The sequence below is a fragment of the Oryctolagus cuniculus genome, chromosome 14 (assembly GCF_964237555.1).
Source record: "Oryctolagus cuniculus chromosome 14, mOryCun1.1, whole genome shotgun sequence".
NCBI classification, from domain to species: Eukaryota; Metazoa; Chordata; class Mammalia; order Lagomorpha; family Leporidae; genus Oryctolagus; species Oryctolagus cuniculus.
In genome coordinates, this window is record NC_091445.1 from 83,159,981 (window position 1) to 83,182,554 (window position 22,574).

Consider the following 22,574-nt stretch of genomic DNA (forward strand, 5'->3'; position numbering starts at 1 on the left):
AGCTGCTGCCTGTAGTGCCAGCATCCCATATGGGTGCCGGTTCGAGTCCCAGCTGCTCCATTTCTGATCTAACTCTCTGCTATGACCTGGGAAAGCAGTGGATGGAAGATCCCCCTCCCCCCCACTCCATTTCTCAGGGCAAAAAAGATTGCTTTAGCTGTTTGGAGGTCTCTCATGTTTCCATATGCATTTTAACATTTTTTTCCTAGATCTGAGAATGCTGTTGATGTTTTGACTGGGATTGCATGAATCTGTAAATTGCTTTTGGTACTATGGACATTTTGGTGATATAAATTCTAACAATCTACAACTTAAAAGATTTTTCCATTTCTTTGTGTCTTTTAGTCCTTTCCTTTTTTTTTTTTTTTAAGATTTATTTATTTATTTGAAAGAGTTACACAGAGAGAGAGGCAGAGAGAAAGAGGTCTTCCATCTACTGGTTCACTCCCCAACTGCCTACAATGGGCAGAGCTGTGCCGATCCAAAGCCAGGAGCCAGGAGCTTCTTCTGGGTCTTCCACGCAGATACAGGGGCCCAAGGACTTGGGCCATCTTCCACTGCTTTCCCAGGCCAAAGCAGAGAGCAGGATTGGAAGTAGACCAGCCAGGACTCAAACTGGTGCCCATAAGAGATGCTAGCACTGCATCTGGCAGCTTTACCCACTACACCACAGTGCTGGCCACCTAGTTCTTTCTTTAATGTTTTGTAATTTTCATCATAGAGGTCTTTCTCCTCGTTGGTTAATTTTATTCCAAAGTATTTAATTTTTTTGTAGCTATTATGAATGAATGGGATTGATCTTAGAAGTTCTTTGTCACCCATGGCATTGTATACAAATCTATTGATTTTTGTGTGTTAATTTTATATCCTGCAACTTTACCAAACTTTTATGAGTTCCAGTATTTTCTTACTGGACTCTTTTGGTTCTTCTATATATAGAATCATGTCATCTGCAAACAGGGATAGTTTGATTTCCTGCTTTCCAAATTGTATCCCTTTGATTACTTTTTCATGCCTGATGCCTGTGGCTAAATTTAATTTACAGGACTGCATTGAATAGCAATGATGAAACTGGGCATCCTTGTATGGTTCTGGGTCTTAGTGGAAATACTTCTTTCCCCATTTGATAGGATAAGTTTTTCCCCATCTAATAAGATCCTGGCTGTGGGTTTGTCATAAATTGCCTTGTATTGAGAAATGTTCCTTCTATACCCAATTTGGTTATGGTTTTTATTATGAAAGGATGTTGTATTTTATCAAATGCTTTTTCTGCATCTATTGATCATTATATGGTTTTTATTCTTTAATTTGTTAATGTAATTTATCACATTTATTGATTTGTGTATGTTGAACCATCCCTGCATACCAGGGATATATCACATTTGGTCCAGGTGAATTGTCTTTCTAATGTTTTGTTGGATTTGATTGGCTGCTATTTTGTTGAGAATTTTTACATCTATATTCATCAATGATATTAGTCTATAGTTCTCTTTCAGTGTTGTATCTTTTTCTGGTTTTGGAATTAAGGTCATGCTGGCCTCAGTAGAAGGTATTTGAGAGGATTCTCTATAATTCAGTTGTGTTGAATAGCTGGAGAAGAATTGAAATTAGTTCTTTACAAGTCTGGTGGAATTCAGTAGTGAAGGCATCCAGTCCTGGGCTTTTCTTTGTTAGGAGGGTCTTTATTACTGATTCAATCTCTGTTTTGGTTGTTGGTTTGTTTAGGTTTTCTGTCTTCATAACTTGTATTTGGTAGGTGATATTTGGTGTCCAAGAATCTGTCCATTCCTTCTTGATTTTTCGATTTGTTTTAATGTAGTCTTTTTATTTCTGTGGTATCAGTTGTTGCATCTCCTTTTTCATCTCGGATTTTATTAATTGGGATTATCTAATTTTAATTATCCCTTTCCTCGTAAAATTTTGAGTTTGCTTTATTGTTGGTTTTCTAGGCCCTTGAGGTGCATTTATAGCTCATTTATTTGGTTTTATTTATTTATTTATTTGACAGAGTTAGTGAGAGAGAGAGACAGAAAGAAAGGTCTTCCTTCCTTTGGTTCACTCCCCAAATGGCCGCTACGGCTGGCGCTGCGCTGATCCAAAGCCAGGAGCCAGGTACTTCCTCCCGGTCTCCCATGTGGGTGCAGGGCCCAAGCACTTGGGCCATCCTCCACTGCCTTCCCGGGCCACAACAGAGAGTTGGACTGGAAGAGGAGCAGCCAGGACTAGAGCCCGGTGCCCATATGGGATGCTGGCGCCACAGGAGAAGGATTAGCCAAGTGAGCCATGGCACCGGCCCCACCTTTCCATTTCTTGATGTAGACACCCGTTGCTATAACCTTCCCTCTTAACACTGCTTTTGCTGTATCCCATGTTTTGATATGTCATTTTGTCATCTTCATTAGTTCCAAGAATTTTTTCATTTCCCTTTTCATTTCTTCTGTGGCCCACTGTGCATTCAGGAGTGTGTTGTTCAGTCTCCATGTGTTTGCATATTTTCTAGAGATTCTTGAGTTGTTAATTTACAGCTTCATTCCATTGTGGTCAGAAAAGATGCATGGCATGATTTCAGTTTTTTTGAATTTGCTGAGACTTGCTTATGGCGTAGCATTTGGTCTATCCTAGAGAAAGTTCCATGCACTGATGAAAAGAATGTATATTTGGGGCCAGCGCCGTGGCTCAGTAAGCTAATCCTCCGCCTGCAGCGCTGGTACACTGGGTTCTAGTCCCGGTCGGGGCGCCGGATTCTGTCCCGGTTGCCCCTCTTCCAGGCCAGCTCTTTGCTGTGGCCCTGGAAGGCAGTGGAGGATGGCCCAAGTGCTTGGGCCCTGCACCCACATAGGAGACCAGGAGAAGCACCTGGCCCTGGCTTTGGATCAGCGCGGTGCGCCGGCCGCAGCGCGCCAGCCGCGGTGGCCATTAGAGGGTGAACCAACGGCAAAGGAAGACCTTTCTCTTTGTCTCTCTCTCTCTCTCACTGTCCACTCTGCCTGTCAAAAAAAAAAAAAAAAGAAGAATGTATATTTGGGCTGGCGCCATGGCTCACTTGGCTAATCCTCCTCCTGCGGGGCCAGCATCCCATATGGGCTCCAGTTCTAGTCCCAGTTGCTCCTCTTCCAGTCCAGTTCTCTGCTCTGGCCCGGGAAGGCAGTGGAGGATGGCCCAAGTGCTTGGGCCCTGCACCCGCGTGGGAGACCAGGAAGAAGCACCTGGCTCCTGGCTTCAGATCAGCGCAGTGCCAGCCATAGTGGCCATTTGGGGGGTGAACCAATGGAAGGAAGACCTTTCTTTCTGTCTGTCTCTCTCACTGTCTATAACTCTACCTTCAAATAAATAAATAATAGAATGTGTATTCTACAACAGTGGGATGAAAAGTTTTGTGGATATCAGTTGGGTCCATTTGGTTTATAGTTGTTGTTTAGCTCTGTTGTTTCTTTGTTGATTTTCTGTCTGTTGATGAAAGTGGGGTGTTGAAGTCCCCCATTACTATTGTATTGGAGTCCATGTCTTCCTTTAGATCCACTAACTTTTTTTTAACATTTGTTTTAAACAGCCAGGCGCCCTGGCATTGGGTGCATATATATTTACTATTGTCACATCTTCCTGCTGAATTGACCCCTTAATCATTACATAATGCCCGTCTTTGTCTCCTTTAACAATTTTTGTTTTAAAGTCTATTATGTCTGATATTAGGATGGCTATGCCTGCTCTTTTTTGGTTTCTGTTATCATGGAATGTCTTTTACTATCCTTTCACTTTCAGTCTTCATGTGTCTTTCTTGGAGAGGTGTGTTTCTTGTACATAGCAAATAGATGGGTCTGGCTTTTTAATCCATTCAGCCAGTTTGTATTGTTTCATTGGAGAATTTAGGCCATTTATATTCAAGGTTACTATTGATAAGTAACTACTTGGTCCTGACATTTTTCCATAGATATTCTGATAGTTTGCTTTGGATTTCCTTTATACTTTTCTAGGAGATTTTCTGCCTTCACATTCTTTCATAATGATGACTACTTTTTGGTGTTTCTGTGTGTATCACATCCTGAAGCATTAATTATAAGGTTGGAGAAGTGGTAACAAAATTGTTTCAATTTCTGTTATAGAAAGTCTATTTCACCTTCATTCATAAATGATGGCTTTGCAGGGTACGAAATTCTGGGTTGACAGTTTTTTTCTTTTGAGACTTGGACTATGTCTCTCCATTCTCCTAGTCTGTAGGGTTTTTGCTGAAAAATCAGCTATAAGTTTTAATTGAAGATCCTTTGGCATTTCTCTAGTGCACATCTGATCTTTTTTTAATGTTTTACTGTTGAAAGTTGGGCTACAGTGTGTCATGGTGAAGATTTTTCTGATTGTGTCTCTTGGGAGTTCTGTGTGCCTTGTATACTTGGATGTCCCTTACTTTCCAATCTTCTCCGCCTCCACCTCCGCCTCCTCCTTTTCAGGCATTTCATCAATCTCTTCATCTTCACATTCTAATATGAAAGTATTGTTGTGTTCCTTTGGGGGAGTCATGTTATCTTCCTTATTCTTGTTTCTTGAATTTCTGTGTTTATTTTTAGGCTTTTGTGGAAGTACTTGGTTTTCTCCTTTGATGAATTTTTCTTTGAACTTTGCCTCTGTAGCTTAGTGGAGTGTCTACTCCTTCTGCAAATACCCAGAGGTGGGTGCTGGGTGTGGGCAGTGATCCAGGGTGGGCAGAGTATCTAGGGTGACTCCCAAGTTGGGCGTGGTAGAACTCATCTATTGTCTGCAGTGGGGAGGGTCCGATCACTTCTGTAGGCTTAGTCACACCCTCACCTCCTCTCTTCCAAGGTGATCAGTGCCTGGGGTTAGCTCACAGTGGGTCTAGCACTCACCACGCTGCATCATGAACTGCATAAAGGATCTGTGCAGTCCTCAGTGTGAACATGGATCTGTCTGCAATGACCCACTCCAGGCAAGCAGGGAGCTCTGAGTCTCCACACTGCCTAGAGACCCAACTACACGATGCACTCTGTTGTGAAGGGTTCCCACAATCACAGCACACAAGGCTCCCACAGACACGGGATGCAGAGGATCTTTGCCCCGCTAGCCTGTTCCGTCCACACACAGAGCAGAGATGTTCCCAGAGCCAACTGCCTCTGGGTTCTCTGCCTTGGCAGTTTGAGCAAGCTCTAGAGCCTTTGATATGTTGAGAAGATGGGGGCACCTCACATTCCTAAGTGGGTGCCCAGCCACCTCTCAACCTTCTCAGCCAGACTCGAAGTCAGTGGGAAATGCAGACTTTTCCCTCTGTTACAACTCCCTGATCACACACGTGCACAAGAGCCTCAGTAGCCACTACTGGTGTCAGAATAATGCCTTTTCCCCATCAGTTGACAGGTGCCCTTGTTGGGTGCTGGGGAAAAAGACATGTGCTTTTCCTTTACTGGATTAGGTGGGCACCCTGCCCTCCGTTAGGGCTCCAGGCCAGACTGAGAGTGTGGTCCGCAAGGCTCTCCCTCGGGCAGTATCACCAGTGGCATGGGCTGCTGCAGTCTTCTCACATCGCTTTCCAAAGCTGGCGTATCCTCCAGCTGTTGACTGTAGTGGTCACGTGTGGCGTCCGTGCTCACTGCGGTATGTCTGCACCTTCCTCTGTGCTCCACCGCATCCCACTTTCTGTAGGATTCCACCGCATATTTCTCTCCAGCTCTCCCCTGGGGATGCAGTTCTTCCACTTTTCTCATGACATTTTCCCTTTGTCTAAAGCAGTATGTCTTTTCCCTATTGGGCCACCTTGGAATCCTGTAATACTTTTTTTTTATTAAATTTTTAAAAAAGATTTATTTATTTACTTGAGAGGAAGAGAGAGAGAGGAAGAGACAGCGAGAGGTCTTCCCCATTCTCTGGCTCACTCCCCAAATGTGCGCAACAGCCAAAGCTGGGCCAGGCTGAAGCCAGGAACAACTTCTGGATCTCCCATGAAGGTGCAGGGGCCCAAGCGTTTGGGCGGTCTTTACTGCTTTCCCAGGCCATCAGCAGGAGCTGGATTGGAAGTGGAGCAGCCAGCTCTCAAACCAGTGCCCATATGGTATGCTGGTGCCTTAGGCAGATGCTTAACTTACAACACCACAGCACCGGCACCTATTAAGATTTTTTAGAAACTCACTTGAAAGGCAGTTACAGAGAAAGACAGAGATACCGTGTTCACTCCCCAGATGGCCACAAGGTCTGGGACTGAGCCAGGCGAAAGCTAGAAGCCAGGAGCTACATCCAGGTCTCCCACACAGGTGCAGGAGAGCAGGTGCTTAGGCTGTCCCTGCTGCTTTTCCGGGCATGTTAGTAGGGAGCTGAATAAGAAGGAAGCAGCTGGGATTCAGCTGGCGCCCATGTGGGATGCCTTCATTGCAGACAGCTGCTTAACCCACTGCACTGTGCCAGACGCTGGCCCCAACACTGTTCTTAACAGCAAAAACAAAACAAAAACCTCAAATTTCCATCAACAGTAGAGTAGTTGAGTAAACTTTGGGATATTCATACCATGAAATACTATACAGTAGTAAAAATGAGTGACACACACACACACACATATATAGTGGTTGTACACTCATACAATGAATCTCAGAAAAAATGTTGATAGAAACAAGTCTGGGGCTGGTGCTGTAGCACAGTAGGTTAATCCTCCTGTGGTGCCAGCATCCCATATGGGCACTGGGCTACTGGTTCTAGTCCTGGCAGCTCTTCCAATCTAGCTCTCTGCTATGGCCTGGGAAAGCAGTAGAAGATGACCCAAGTGCTTGAGTCTATGTAATGTTAGTTCATGTTTTATTTTTTTTTTATGAGATGTAGAGTTACATAGGGAGAGAAAGAAAGAAAGGTCTTCCATCTGCTGGTTCACTCCCCAAATGCCCACAATGGCCAGAGCTGGGCCCATCTGAAGCCAGGAGCCAGGAGCTTCTTGGTCTCCACGTGGATGCAGTACCCAGCATCTATGTTTTTAAAAGTAGGTGAACTATTGTGTTTTGTATGTGTATGCCTGTGTGTGTATGCACGCGTGCGCATGGGCACATGCACGCTGTACATTTATAGGTGGTAAATATGAAGAAAAGCTAGAGTATAGTACCTTAAACATAGGGTAGCAGTTGCCCCTGGGGAGGGAGATTCAGTTAGGGAGATGGGTATATGGAGTCTAAAAGTATTGTTTTTTTAACCTGACTGGTAATTGGTTCACAAGTGTTTGGGATTTCTTTTCTTTTCTTTTCTTTTCTTTTCTTTTCTTTTCTTTTCTTTTCTTTTCTTTTCTTTCTTTTTTTTTTTTTTAAACGAGGCAATACAAGATTTAATTCACAGTAGAGTAAATGGGGACTCAGAGTACCAAAGGACAGTGAGTTAGTGAAGACAGAATACAGGAATTTTCTCCAACGTACCAGAGAAATGGAATAGTATTTGGAGGAATAGTATATGGGAGGATTATCCCAGGTTCTAAGAAAAGATATTTCCAATGGTGATTTGTCTCTGAGTTAAGTTGTGGATCTGTAATAGTCTTATTAACATCCTTGCATGATTCTTATGAGACTTAGGATAAAATATCTCATCGTTCTGTTCAGTGCTATCATTCTCCCAATCCCCCAGGTCCGGAACATTGCTCTTACCCTGCATGTTATCACCATATCATGATTTCCTTTGAAAGATCTCAGATATACCTGCTCCTCTTCTAATTTTATAATTTAGCACTTTTGCTAACTGGTGCTTGCTATTTGACGTTTGAAAAAATCAAATTTTATATATATATATATTTTTTGGACAGGCAGAGTGGACAGTGAGAGAGAGAGAGAGACAGAGAGAAAGGTCTTCCTTTGCTGTTGGTTCACCCCACAATGGCTGTTGTGGCTGGCGTGCTGCGGCCGAGGAGCCAGGTGCTTCTTCAAGTTTTCCTGTGTGCGTGCAGGGGCCCAAGTACTTGGGCCATCCTCCACTGCCTTCCCGGGCCACAGCAGAGAGCTGGCCTGGAAGAGGGGCAACTGAGACAGAATCCGGTGCCCTGACGGGGACTAGAACCCAGTGTGCCGGCGCCGCAGGCGGAGGATTAGCCTATTGAGCCATGGCGCCGGCCAAAAATATCAAATTATAAATTTTTATTCCAGTTAGGAAGTACTTGAGTATCAGAATTGAAAACTATATATAAATGTTTTTTTTTTAAGATTTTTATTTATTTATTTGAGAGGTAGAGTTATAGGCAGTGAGAGAGAGAGAGAGAGAGAGAGAGAGAGAGGTCTTCCTTCTGTTGGTTCACTCCCCAAATGGCTGCAACGGCTGGAGCTGCGCCAATCCAAAGCCAGGAGTTTCCTCCTTGTCTCCATGCGGGTGCAGGGCCCAAGCACTTGGGCCATCCTCCACTGCTTTCCCAGGCCCCAGCAGAGAGCTGGACTGGAATAGGAGCAACCGGGACTAGAACCGGCACCCATATGGGACGCTGGCGCCACAGACGGAGGATTAACCTAGTGTGGCGCCGGCCCCACTTTTTTTTTTTTCTTTCTTTTCTTTAGAGATGAGAGTCATGGCACAGTGGGTTAAGTTGCTGCTTGGGACACCCATATCTCCCTTTCTCTGTGTTGCTCTGCTTTTCAAATAGATTATATATATATATATATATATACACACACACACATATATAATTTCACTTATTTTTGCAAGGTAGACTTACAGACAGTGAGAGGGTGAGACAGAGAGAAAGGTCTTCCATCTGCTGGTTCATTCCCTAGATGGCCACAACAGCCAGAGCTGAGCCAGTCTGAAGCCAGGAGCCAGGAGCTTCTTCCGGATCTCGATCTTTAAATACATTTTGGGAAAATTCAGGCTTTTATAAAAAAATCTTTTCCTTAGAGATGTCTTTTGTTAAAAACGAAAGCCCCCAGGTATTTCTGGTTTTCTGCCAACCAAAGCAAGCCCTTAAGCTTTCATTCAGCTCTAGCATTCTTATTAACTTCTTACTGCTGGAAATTTGTATTCATCTGTTGTTGGATGAGAAGATTGGATTTTATTTTTTTTTAAGATTTATTGATTTATTTGAAAGAGAAGAGAGACAGAGAGAGATCCTCCATCTGCTGGTTTATTCCGCAAATGGCCACAACAGCTTGGGCTGGGCCAGGCCGGAGCCAGGAGCCAGGAGCTTCTTCAAGTTTTCCTGTGTGCGTGCAGGGGCCCAAGCACTTGAGCCATCTTCCGCTGCCTTCCCAGGCTCATTAGCAGAGAGTTGGATCAGAAATGGAGCAGCCAGGGCACAAACCAGTGCCCATATGGGATGCCGGCATTGCAGGCAGAGCCTTAGCCTTCTATGCCTCAGCACCAGCCTTGGAGATTAGATTCTAACAGAAATAAGACAACATATTCTCAGTCCTCCCCTGCTCAGCATCTGTTTAGTTGAGTCTTGAGTAGTGAGTGGATCAGGCTGTTTTTGACCCTGTTTATGGTAGTTAGGCTTTCTGGGTGTCTGCCTTGGCAGTTAAAGTTGTGGAGGTTCCAGTGTTGAACAGACTGCTCAAATTGGGTGGTTTCTCTTTGATTTTCTTTATTCTGTCACTACCAATCTCTCTGTGCTGTCTCTGGATAGAAGACCATAGGTTACAATTTATCAGGGATAACTTTGCCCTGGTGGTCTACCTTTTTTGCACACCAAATTATCAGTATCCTAAGTGACTCCTGGTTGCCCAGGAAGGTTGGAATACTGTGGTAAATGCCTAAGAGTAGCAATGATATGGTCTTGCCTTTTGGAATCTGCACAGTTTCCCTCATTCTTGTTATTTTGGTAATTCTTTTGCTGATTGCCAGGGACTCATCTCCACATTTTTCCTCAACAGCCTCATTCACAGCCTCTCAGCTTCCTGCTGAGGATTATTAATCTGGTGTTCAAATATTTTTAGCCTGGGTTCGAATGCCTTCCTTCATGTTGATGAATTCGTATCATGGTCTTACATTAATCCCTTTCACTTTTCCCGAAACCTTCCTTGCAGTAGTCGTGTGCCCTGCTGGTCCTTGTGAAGTAACTGAGGCGCTGAAGGTGAAGGTGGCTGCTAGGTCTCACCCTTACTCCTCCTGTTGTGCACACAGTGACTGAGGGAGGCAGGGTTTGACGCAGCATTTGTAGCTCCTCCTCACAGAATGGGATGGGGATTCTCCTGGCTCTTTGGGGTTCACCCTTCATTTTCACTACTAACTGAATTCATTCTTTTTCATTCTCTGGCAACTATGTGGATATGCTGTTACGATGTCCCTCTAAGAAAGAACATCATTTTCAGGGAGTAGGGGATACCTGACAGCTTCCAGCTGTTAGTGCCTTCTGGATCCTTAGCTTTTAGGGGGATACTTCACATTTCTTGGGAAGCCTCCAACAAAGCGCAGCAAGAGGGAGAGCATATCAGTTTGGCCAGTGCAGGACCTCTAAGGGGCAGTCTGCTCCAGAGCTCCCTGCCGTGTTGGCCAAGACTTGCTTAGATCTGCATCCAGGTCTGAGGCTTTGTCTACCCAGCCTGCTTCAAGTCCCCTTCCTTTCTTGGATTTCAGATCTGCATCCGTGTCCAGTGCTCTTTCTTCCTCCTTTTACCTTTTATCCTTATATCTTTCACTGTAATAATTTAGTAAATATGTTTATATATGAAATTACTATTAATTATTACAGTATATTTTAAATGATACCCTATGCCTTATTACAATAATATTGTCTTATGTACTACATACAAGGATCTTCAAAAAGTTCACAAGAAATGTGTATTATGAAGAAAACTGGCCGGCGCCGTGGCTCACTAGGCTAATCCTCCGCCTAGCGGCGCTGGCACACCGGGTTCTAGTCCCGGTCGGGGCGCTGGATTCTGTCCTGGTTGCCCCTCTTCCAGGCCAGCTCTCTGCTGTGGCCAGGGAGTGCAGTGGAGGATGGCCCAGGTGCTTGGGCCCTGCACCCCATGGGAGACCAGGAAAAGCACCTGGCTCCTGGCTCCTGCCGCGGCGGCCATTGGAGGGTGAACCAACGGCAAAAGGAAGATCTTTCTCTCTGTCTCTCTCTCTCACTGTCCACTCTGCCTGTCAAAAAAAAAAAAAAAAAAAAAAAAAGAAGAAGAAGAAGAAAACTATGCATAAATATACATTTTTACACCTAAATAAACTAATTCAGTTTTCCACAAACTTTTTGGAGGACCTGCATATCTTTTATTTTAGACATTTAAAGAGCTGTAAATTATCCTAAAGTAAATTATAGGTACCCTAAGTATTTCATTAGGAAATTCATATGAAAATTTCGTGTTAAACATTTTATTAGGTTATATTGAGGATACAGATATAGACAGAGTTCCTACCTTTTGCTGACTGCTAAATAGAAGAATAAGTGGAAATTGATGAAATAAGTAAAAATGTGCATGTTTATGAATTTGTTCTAAGGAAATAATTGACAAATGTATAATAACAGATATATAGTAGTATTCATTGCATTGGGTTTTTTTTTTTTAAGATTTATTTATTTACTTGAAAGTCAGAGTTACACAGAGAGAAAAGGATAGAGAGAGAGAGGTCTTCTGCCCGCTGGTTCACTCCCCAATTGGCTGCAAAAGCCGGAGCTTCTCCAATCCAAAGCCAGGAGCCAAGAGACTTCTCCAGGTCTCCCAAAGGGGTGCAGGGCCCAAAGACTTGGACCATCTTCTACTGCTTTCCCAGGCCATACCAGAGAGCTGGATCAGAAGTGGAGCAGCCGGGACTCAAACCAGTGCCCATATGGGATGCCAGCACTATAGGCAGTGGCTTTATTTTTTTTTTTTTTAGATAGATTTTATTCATTCATTTATTTATTTGAAAGGCAATGTCACAGAGAGGCAGAGGTAGAGAGAGGTCTTCCATCTCTGGTTTATTCCCCAGATGGCCACAATGGCAGGAGCTGTGCCAATCCAAAGCCAGAAGCTTCCTCTGGGTCTCCCATGCAGGTGCAGGGGTCCAAGCACTTGGGCCATCTTCTGGATTCCCAGGCCATAGGAGAGAGCTGTATCCGAAGTGGAACAGCCAGGACTTGAACTGTCGTCCATATGGGATGCATATGCAGGCGGTTGCTTACCCACTATGCCAAAGCGCTGGCCTCAGTTGCATTGTTTATAATAGTAAAAACATTGCAGGGTGGGCATTTAGGGTAGCAGTTAAGATTCTCGTATCTCACATGAGAGTTAGGTTAGGGGTGACTCCTGACTCCTGACTGTCGCTCCCCCATTCATGGAGGAACGACACTAGACCCTGCGCTGTTCTTTTGTCTGCTCGGCCCTTCCCGGGTTTGCTGCTGGTCCTTCCCGGGTTGGCTGCCGACCCCTCCACCTCCGTGGAGGGGCGGCTCCCCCTGCCACTTTCCCCGCTTCTGCGGGGGAGCGGCACACCGCCGGCCGGCTCTCTCGGGGGCTGCTCAGATGTTATCCGGATGTTCCTGGTGCATGTTGTCTCTCTCCTCCTTTATAGTCCTCTTCCACCAATCCCAACTCTGCTACCCACACGCCGAGCACGCTGCTCTCCTCCAATCAGGAGCAAGATCAGCTCCTGCAGCTCATCAGTCAAGTTGGCGAGAGGCAGCTGTGTAGAAATTGTTTTCTCCTCTCCCAGTGCCATATTGTGGGAGAGCAGATGCATAGAATAAGTCTTAATTCCAGTAACTTAGTCTAGTCCGAGTTGCTCCCCACACCTGACTTCAGTGGCTTCCTGCTAATCCAGCAGTGAAGGTGCAAGTGATTGGTTTACCACCATCTAGGTCAAGTTACTAGCTCCCAGTTTTGAATAAAGTCCAGGCCTAGCAATTACAGGCACTTGGGAAGGGTCTCTCTCTCTCCCCCCTCTCAGATAAATAAATAAATGATAATAATTAAAAATCTCCTGGGAACGAACCTTGAAAACATTAAAAACCAAAAGGTTAACATTCTTGTGATAAATATAATGGAATATTAGGTAATAATTTAAAATTATTTAGCTATATAGTATTTTTTAAGATTTTATTTATTTATTTGAGAGGTAGAATTACAGAGAGAGACAGAGAGAAAGGTCTTCCATTGCTTGGTTTACTCCCCAGAAGGCCACAATGGCAGGAGCTGGGCCATTCCAAAGCCAGGAGCAGATAGTTCTTCCGGGTCTCCCATGCAGGTGCAGGGGCCCAAACACTTGGGCCATCTTCCACTGCTTTCCCAGGCCATAGCAGAGAGCTGTATCGGAAGAAGAGCAGCTGGGACATGAACTGGTGCCCATATGGGATGCCGGCACTGCAGGCTTAGCCTACTATGCCACAGCACTGGCCCCGGCTCTATAGTTGTTAACCAGTAAGATATACAATCTTTTAAGAGTGGGAAAGCGAAGACTGGAGTGGTCAGGCAAAGTAAGGAGTAAAATAGATTTAGATAGATAACGTCTAAAAGAGAACATTTGATTTTTTTAAAATTTTATTTATTACTTTAATTACAGAAACACAGAAATATCCCATCCACTGTTTCACTCCTCAAATGCCTACAACAGCTAGCTGAAGCTTGTCGGGCTGAAGTCAGGAGCCTAGAACTCAGTTCAGGTCTCACACATGGGCAGCAGTGTCCCAGTTACTCAAGCAATCACTAGTGCCTCCTCAGGTGCACATGGGCTCTGCTATCCCATATCAAGGCACTGGTTCAGGATCCCGCCCCCTGCTGGTATGCCCGGGAAAGGAGCAGATGAGCCAAGTACTGGGGCCCCTTCCATGCGGGAGACTTGGGTGGTGCTCCTGACTTTGGACTAGCCCAGCCCCTGCCTTTCTGGCTATTTGAGGAGTGAACCATCAGATCAAGACCTCTTGTTCTTTGTCTCTTCGCTAGCTCTCTGTCACACTGCCTTTCAAATGACTATTTTGAGAATATATAAAACAATCTCATCGGTTTGCACAGTATGGGATAAAAAATAATTTTTTAAAAATGATGAGTGAAAATATATAAGTATAGTATTAAATTGGCTTATGATTTTTTTCTGTGTTCGGTAGTCATTTATTAAATCATTTTTTAAGTTATAAAAATATATCTGACAGTGTTTAGGAATGCCGTAATTTGTAGCTTTAAAAATATGTATTTTATTCCCACTTAGGCCGAATACATCAAGCAATGGTAACATCTTTAAATGAAGATAATGAAAGTGTAACTGTTGAATGGATAGAAAATGGAGATACAAAAGGCAAAGAGGTATGATCATTAAGTTAAATTCTATTTGTAGTCCTGCAGTCAAGAAAACACAAAAATGTGTACCTTTCATATAGTATGTGTATTCTTTATAATTTCTTGAAAATTTTGAAATGATTAAACTTTTCAATCAGATTCTTTCTTACATACCTTTTGTAATTGCACATGTCACTCCTATTATACTAGATGAAATATACTATTTTAACCCAACTCAAAACATTTGAAAGTTACTGTAAAACTAATTGGTTCTGTTGGTCACTGTGTTAGCTATTTATATAATCAGATTATATACTATTTTAAGAGATATATTTTAAATATATATGGACTATAATTATAAATAATTATTTTGCAAAGCAATGCCATTCATTATGCTGAACTCATTTAAGAATTACTCTGTCTAAATTTATTTCAAAAATAAAAGATTAATTTGTCAAAATACTCTTTTACAATATCAATTTTAAATAGATTGACCTGGAAAGCATCTTTTCACTTAATCCTGACCTCGTACCTGATGAAGAAATTGAACCCAGTCCAGAAGTGGCTCCACCTCCAACATCTTCATCCAAAGTAAACAAAATTGTAAAGGTTGGTGTGATGAAATTTAGAGGAAGGAGTGTGTGTGTGTGTGTGTATACACAAGTGTGCACTGCTTTGAAATTGGTATGCTGTGGAGAGTAGATTTAAAGGATTTATTGGTTTGCTTTTTTAATATTTATTTATTTGAAAATCAGAGTTACACAGAGAAGGAGAGGCAGAAAGAGAGAAAGAGAGTCTTCCATCTCTGATTCGCTCCCCAGTTGGACTCCATGGCTGGAGCTGCACCGATCTGAAGCCAGGAGCCAGGAGCTTCTTCTAGATCTCCCACACGGGTGCAGAAGCCCAAGGACTTGGGCCATCTTCCACTGCTTTCCCAGGCCATAGCAGATAGCTGGATCGGAGAGGAGTAGCCAGGACTCGAACTGGCACCCATATGGGATGTTGGCGCTGCAGCTGGGGCTTTAACCCACTGCACCATAAGCACAGTTAATAATAAGTCCTTAGAATAGGGCCCGGCTCATATTAATTTCTGAATGTTATTTGGGTGTGGGGGAGGAAGAAAAATATATAAAGGAACCTGACTTGATAGCTATGGAAGTAACTCATCAGAAAATTTTGAGGTTTTTTTTTTTTTTTTTTTTTTTTCAATTTCATTTTATTTTACTATATGTCTGCTTTTTGTTTAATTAAAAGAATATGAAATCCTGGCCTGTGCCGCGGCTCACTAAGCTAATCCTCTGCCTGTGGCGCCGGCACTCTGGATTCTAGTCCGGTTGGGGCACTGGCTTCTGTCCTGGTTTCTCCTCTTCCAGTCCAGCTCTCCGCTGTGGCCTGGGAGTGCAGTGGAGGATGACCCAAGTGCTTGGGCCCTGCACCCGCGTGGGAGACCAGGAGGAAGCACCTGGCTCCTGGCTTCAGATCGACGTAGCTCCAGCGTAGCAGCCATTTGAGGGGTGAACCAACAGAAGGAAGACCTTTCTCTCTGTCTCACTAACTCTGCCTGTCAAAGAATATGAAATCCTGGCATGAAGAGAAAAAATAGAGCAAACTTTTTTTCTTTTGTAGAATCGACGAACTGTGGCTTCTATTAAAAATGACCCTCCCCCAAGAGATAACAGAGGTAAAGTAAAAATTTATCTCTTAATTTGCCTGTCTACTTCTTAGTATGTCCTTAATAAGGAAAACCAAAAGTAAATACTGGAACAGGTGTGTGGTGCAGAGTTCAGAATGTTGCTTAGGATCTTATTGTCTCCTTCTTTCCCTCTTTTGCCTTTCCCTCTCTGTCTCTTGGCTTTCAATAAATAAAAGTAAATTTTAAAAAATTACTTAAACATCCTTGATGTTGTTATTCATTTAAATTTATGTGATTCATTTTAAAATGTGGTATCTTCCTGATATCCTAGTGCAGTGATGTCCATAAAAAAAGATGACTTATAAATGGCTGTGATGAATATAAACCCCATTAAATGTCATCTTTTATTAATTTCAACTACTCAGTATATTTGAAGAGAGTGTATGAGAAGGAAAGCAGTTGGCAAGGAGTCAGTTGATAGAATTTCCAAGAATGTATTTAATCTTCACATTTGCCATGATTTTCTGGCTAAAGGGCTTCCAAAAAAGGATAATGGTTAGCTTTGGAATCAGTTACAGAGTTTAATTGGCATAAATTGTAGTTAACTACAAGTCTTCCGTATTCAGCCATAAGATGTAAAGCGTAATTAATTTCTACATTTAACCATTCAGAAGTACCCTTTCTGATAATGTTTCTGTGTGTCTTTGGCTAGTCAAACAGGACCGCCAGAGGGAGTAGAGGAGACCTTAGAGGTAGAGGAAAAGTCTTTCCTTTAAAGACTATCTGAGTCTTCTGAAAAATTGCATTTCTTTGTAAAATGTGTTATTTATATTTAATTTTAGATTCCTTTTTCCAATTTTATAACATCTACATTGGGAAATACCTATATTCTCTACTGAAGATTTATGTTTGAGGAATAAAGAATAATATTGGAATATTGGAAGCAATGAAGGAATTTTCAGTTCTATGTTCTATATATCTAAATAGTGTCAATCAATTTTTAAGTGCTTATTAAAAATCATGTTTGACTTTGGTTTTTATGTAAATTATCCAGGTTGAGTATTACAGCTAAAATTGCATTGGTGGAAGGTAAGTCTGTGCATAGTATTTTGAAAACCTCTTTCAGTTTATGTCAGTTTATTGGACAGAAACTGCCTATATTCTCTTAACGCATATATAAGTAGGAAACTTGGTAATCTGCTAATGCAGCATTTAAGTTTCAGATTCTTTTAGGTGTGTCTTCTTTTTACCAAGGTCAAATTTTACTAATTTTCTGTTTTTTAATTTAAATTTTTTCACACACAGTGGTTGGTTCTGCACGTGCACGGCCTAGTCAGCTTCCTGAGCAGTCGTCTTCTGCACAACAGAATGGTAGTGTTTCAGATATATCTCCAGTTCAAGCTGCAAAAAAGGAATTTGGACCCCCTTGTATGTAAATTACATATCAAAGAATTCAGTCATTTTAGACATACATGTATTCTCTCTTGGTCACCTTTATATATAAGTCCCCAAATGGTAAACAGAATCATTTACAAACTTGATTGCAGATTTTGTTTTGCTACTGTGAAAAATTTAATTTTTTCTCATTACCTTAGTCTGTTAATTGAGTTTCCAAATGTGCATCTTGGAGAAAAAATTGTAAATATAAAATTAGAATATTTAACTTGCTTTGAATTTAAAATTCTGGCCAGATGATAATTTTTCAAGTGAGATAGAAGAAAATCTTGTGTTTCTTGTTCCTTTCAATGAAAAATCTGTGATCCCAAACCAAGAGATGACATGTATCAGTATGTTTGAGTCATTTTTTCTTGACTCTCATTTGTATATTGTCCTGTTCCCAGTTTTGTTAAAAGCAGCTCATAAGTAATTTCACATGATTGTTAAAGTCATGCTTCATCACTGTATTCTTTGTTGGTCTGTGTGGTGAAGGGACACATAAAATGTTTGTAATTACAGTACTCTACAAAGAAAACTATATTTCTATAGCTTATCTTTTTCTTTCAGCACGTAGAAAATCTAATTGTGTGAAAGAAGTAGAAAAATTACAAGAAAAACGAGAAAAAAGGAGACTGCAACAGCAAGAACTTAGAGAAAAAAGAGCCCAGGTGTGTAACATAAACATTTATGTGTAACATAAACATAAACATGTGTTTACTTTTGTTCATGCATCAGTCAAGGATGAGACTATCAGAGAAAGTGATGAAAGTCAAAAGGAAGAAGGGGAGAAATTCTTGAATTCAGATTTGTCCTGGATGCTGAGAGGTGATCTCCATTGTGTCCCTGTGGCATTCCCTTTAGGTGGTAGTGAAAGTTTTAATAGAATAGAAAAATTGGAGAGACAGGTGGGTTTTTTAAATCCGTTTACAGGTCTTCACATAGTAGAAGTTTTGTTGTTCATATAACTCCTCCATTATGCTTACTGCTAATATTGTATCTATTATATTCTTAAAACTTGTTTCCTGTAATAAAACGTAAGGTTGTTTATTTAGTAATATATTCAAATGCCCTTAACCGTGTTAAACTACTAGTTCACATGTCATGTTATTCAGTTGTGTACGCACTGTAATAGTGAACCTGAATAAATCAGCTTTTATAGTGCATAAAATAGGTGAGCACAGATGCCACCTGGTGTTTCCTGTGGGTACTTCATACTTTGACTTGGTGACCACTTAAGTCTCACTTCACATTCTGCTTTTCAATGGAAGTAGTTGGAAATATTTCTTAGAAGAAGGTTTATTGGGGGCTGACGATGTGGCATAGTAGGTATGGACGCTGGTTTGTGTTCAGAAGCTCTGCTTCAATCCACCTCTCTACCAATGCGCCTGCAAAAGCTGTGGAGAATGGCCTAGGTCCTTGGGTACCTGCTCCCATGTGCGAGGGTCAGATGAAGCTCCTGGCTTCAGTCTGGCCCAGTCCTGGCCTTTGTAGCCATTTGGGGAGTCAACCAGTAGATGGAAGACTTCTCTATCTCTGCCTCTGCCTCTGCCTCTCTGTAACTCTGACTTTGAAGTAAATAAGTAAATCTTTAAAAAAATTCTTGGCGAGCCGGCACCGCGGCTCACTAGGCTAATCCTCCGCCTTGCGGCGCCGGCACACCGGGTTCTAGTCCCGGTCGGGGCGCCGGATTCTGTCCCGGTTGCCCCTTTTCCAGGCCAGCCCTCTGCTGTGGCCAGGGAGTGCAGGGGAGGATGGCCCAAGTACTTGGGCCCTTCACCCCATGGGAGACCAGGATAAGTACCTGGCTCCTGCCTTTGGATCAGTGCGGTGCGCTGGCCGCGGCAGCCATTGGAGGATAAACCAACGGCAAAAAGGAAGACCTTTCTCTCTGTCTCTCTCTCTCACTGTCCACTCTGCCTTTCAAAAAATAAAAAAAAAAATCTTGGCATTTGCTTCCTTTAAGTTCTGTCTGCTGTTACTTTAGGGCTGTTTCACCATGCCTTACATTTTCTTTTTTTTTTTTTTTTTTTTACGATTTTATTTGTTTATTTGACAGGTAGAGTTACAGACAATGAGAGAGAGAGAGAGACAGAGAGAGGTCTTCCTTCTGTTGGTTCACCCCCAAATGGCCCCCACAGCCAGCGCTGCGCAGATCCGAAGCCAGGAGCCAGGTGCTTCTTCCTGGTCTCCCACGCGGGTGCAGGCGCCCAAGCACTTGAGCCATCCTCCACTGCCTTCCCAGGCCACAGCAGAGAGCTGGACTGGAAGAGGAGCAACCAGGACTAGAACCCGGTGCCCATATGGGATGCCGGCGCCACAGGCGGAGGATTAACCAAGTGAGCCAAGGCGCCAGCCCCATGCCTTACATTTTTTCAGTGAACCAACAAAAATAGGAAGTGAACACAACTGAATCTGTGTTTCTCCTTTGCTGAAACACTGATTTAAGAAATTGAAAAAAGACTGATTAAATGAATTTTTCTAAATGAATTTTTCTGGAATTCCCACCTTTCTAGTGTTCCTTGCCAGTTTTAAATGAGCACTATTTCTTTTTCTCCATTCTCCTTTTTTTAAATTATTTATTTATTTCTTTACTTGAAAGGCAGAGTTAGAAAAAAAAAAGATACTTTCCCATCCACTCATTCACTCCCCAAATGGCCATGATGACCAGGGCTGTGTTATGCTAAAACTAGGAGCCTGGAATTCCATCCAGGTATCCCCTGTGGGCACAGGGACACAAAGACTGAGCCAGCTTCTGCTGCTTTCCCAGGTGCTTGCATTGGCAGGCAGCTAGATCAGAAGCAGATCATCCAAACCTCAAACCAGTGCCCATCTGTGAGTGAGATGCCAGTGTTGCAGACAGAAGCTTAACCCACCGTGCCACAATAATGGTCCCATGTTTCCTTCATTTTCTAGGATAATTAAAGTATATGTATAACAGATAGGTTTTTTTTAAATAGGTAGAGGATGGCTTTAATCAGAAATCTTTCTTTTGTAGTTAACAGGATCACATCTTCAGTTTGAGTTTTGGGCTGGTCATGAGAAAATGCCACAATTCTAATTTTCAGATCATGTATGACATACATGCAACATATAGCATTATTATAATCAATTCTGTTTTCTAATAGGATGTTGATGCTACAAATCCGAATTACGAAATTATGTGTATGATCAGAGACTTTAGAGGAAGTTTGGATTATAGACCATTAACAACAGCAGATCCTGTAAGGTTCTTTATTTGTAAACGATTGTTTTGGGACTCTTTTTTGCTCTAAATAATAACGTGTTTTATACTGACTAAATTTATATTGTTTTTAGCTGTATAGTTTCCCCTTCCTTATGGGTGTTCATTTCCCAAATTTTAAGATCAAGAAAACTTACATATTTATGCTTATCCCCTATAATTTGATATATTAGAGCATAAAAGTGATAGATATGGACGTCCTTTTCAGAGCAAAACCTCCTGTGGAAGGGAGGGTCTGCCCTTTTTTAAAGGAGCCATGTCGGAAACCCCACTTTTACTTTCTGACCACCACTTGTACTTTAATTTGAATTTCAAGTATATCTCCTCTTTGGCTTGCACTGTAGATCCTACCATCGTTCTAGTTTGCTGTTAATTAACTTATTACTCAAAGTAAATGTTTTTCTAACCTTCAGTAGTAAATGATGGTTGTTGAAGACTTCAGTGAATGAAAGACCTGCTGGAAAAAATGCTTTACTCACTTACTGCTCAATTCCTTTCCTATTAAAAAATGAGAATTGATTACACAAGGGATATTTTTGTGAGTAATTGGTACTCAGAATGGATAATCCATCTGACCCAGCAGAAGTAGAATGTGTGTTAGTGCGCTCAGCCCTCTGCTCTCTGCTGGGCCGGCCGCCTGGCCTGCCCAGGTGTATTCTGCATTCCACTGTGTAACCTCGCTCTCCTGCAGTCTGAGGGACTGGGCGCTCTCTATCGGTCCCTTTCGTCTGACGGATGCCCTGTCCCCACTAAAACCTTAGTACTTCACTCTCTGTCTCACACCTGAATTCTTTCTTGCGTGAAGACAAGAACCCCATAGCTTCCACAGCTCTTTTCTCCGTGACAGAAGTAGAATCGGAGCCTTTGTTAAAGCAGTGAGGTTTTTATAATATTTTGAAATTATCTTCAGAATCTGTTTAAAACCTGCAGCATTCTCTTTTGATAGTTTTGTCTAATTGGTGACTGTCATTTTTCTAGCCAACTCCAGTAAAACTATTCTCTCTTCCTTAGTTCTGACTCTGTTAAAACTGTTCCCAAAAGAAAAAAGAAGAAATAAAATAAGAATGTGTGTCAGTTACCAAAAATACGTTTCTGTTAGGCAGGTGTTAGGATTTAATAGAATTGTTGATAATCACTGAAATAAAATATCGTTTATTCCTAGATTGATGAACATAGGATATGTGTTTGTGTGAGAAAACGACCACTCAATAAAAAAGGTAGGCTGCTTAGTGTGTTCTAACACAAGGTTGATTTTTATGTTACTCTTAATGTATTTTGATATTAGCACAAATAAATTTGGTTTGGAACAGTTAAAATGTAAGTCCTTTCATTTCATATGTACATGACTGTTCTACACATTTCTGTGGCTAGACCTGTTGGTTTGGCAGTGCTCTGAATTATTTCCACTCATGGTTCTTGCTTCATAAAAATCTTGATTTATTTTTTTACTTTGTTATTGAAATATTCTGTCTTACTGAATGGCATTTTTTTTTGGATTTTACATTTATGAAATATACTGTTTTTATTTGAATTATTCTTAAAATAATTTTTGTACACTAAGTCAAATGCTGTGAAGATCACTGAGCATTGATTTTCATTTATTCTTTCAGAAACTCAAATGAAAGATCTTGATGTAATCACAATCCCTAGTAAAGATGTTGTGATGGTACATGAACCAAAACAAAAAGTAGATTTAACAAGGTACCTAGAAAACCAAACATTTCGTTTTGATTATGCCTTTGATGACTCAGCTCCTAATGAAATGGTTTACAGGTAGGTAAATTCATTTTAAGTCTGAGTTTTGTTCTCGTACTGAAACTTAATGTTTTCTTGGTATGGCTCTCTGGAGATATAATAAACTTCTTCATTGTGATTTAAATGGAAGAAATTGTAGTAAATGCTAAGTGAATGTTAATAGTGATTCTTTGTAGTGCAACCCCCAAATCATAGTTTTTTCATTGGTAGTTGTTGATTAACGTATATGTATCACATGTGCACCATATATTTGGATAAGAAATTTATGAAAAATGTTAATATAACTCCTAGGAATGGGATGTAGTAGGTAGAGGATTTTAGTTTTTATGTTGTAATCATTCTACTGTTAAAGAAATTTGAAATACCTGTT

The 22,574-nt window shown here is 41.7% G+C and overlaps 1 protein-coding gene across 12 annotated transcripts in view; it reads left to right on the forward strand.

Annotated features, from left to right (window-relative positions):
- The window catches only part of KIF2A (kinesin family member 2A), an 83,929-nt gene that overhangs the window by 33,022 nt on the left and 28,333 nt on the right, over positions 1 to 22,574 (forward strand). For 4 of the 12 annotated variants that reach the window (XM_051853726.2, XM_051853731.2, XM_070056742.1 and 1 more), the window contains exons 2-9: positions 14,071 to 14,165; positions 14,628 to 14,747; positions 15,765 to 15,819; positions 17,077 to 17,199; positions 17,776 to 17,876; positions 20,334 to 20,429; positions 21,612 to 21,666; positions 22,060 to 22,222. In XM_051853726.2, the coding sequence (XP_051709686.1) occupies positions 14,071 to 14,165; positions 14,628 to 14,747; positions 15,765 to 15,819; positions 17,077 to 17,199; positions 17,776 to 17,876; positions 20,334 to 20,429; positions 21,612 to 21,666; positions 22,060 to 22,222 (808 nt within the window). The remainder of the gene's footprint in view (positions 1 to 14,070; positions 14,166 to 14,627; positions 14,748 to 15,764; positions 15,820 to 17,076; positions 17,200 to 17,775; positions 17,877 to 20,333; positions 20,430 to 21,611; positions 21,667 to 22,059; positions 22,223 to 22,574) is intronic. The other 8 variants (XM_051853729.2, XM_051853732.2, XM_070056743.1 and 5 more) reach the window with 3 other exon arrangements.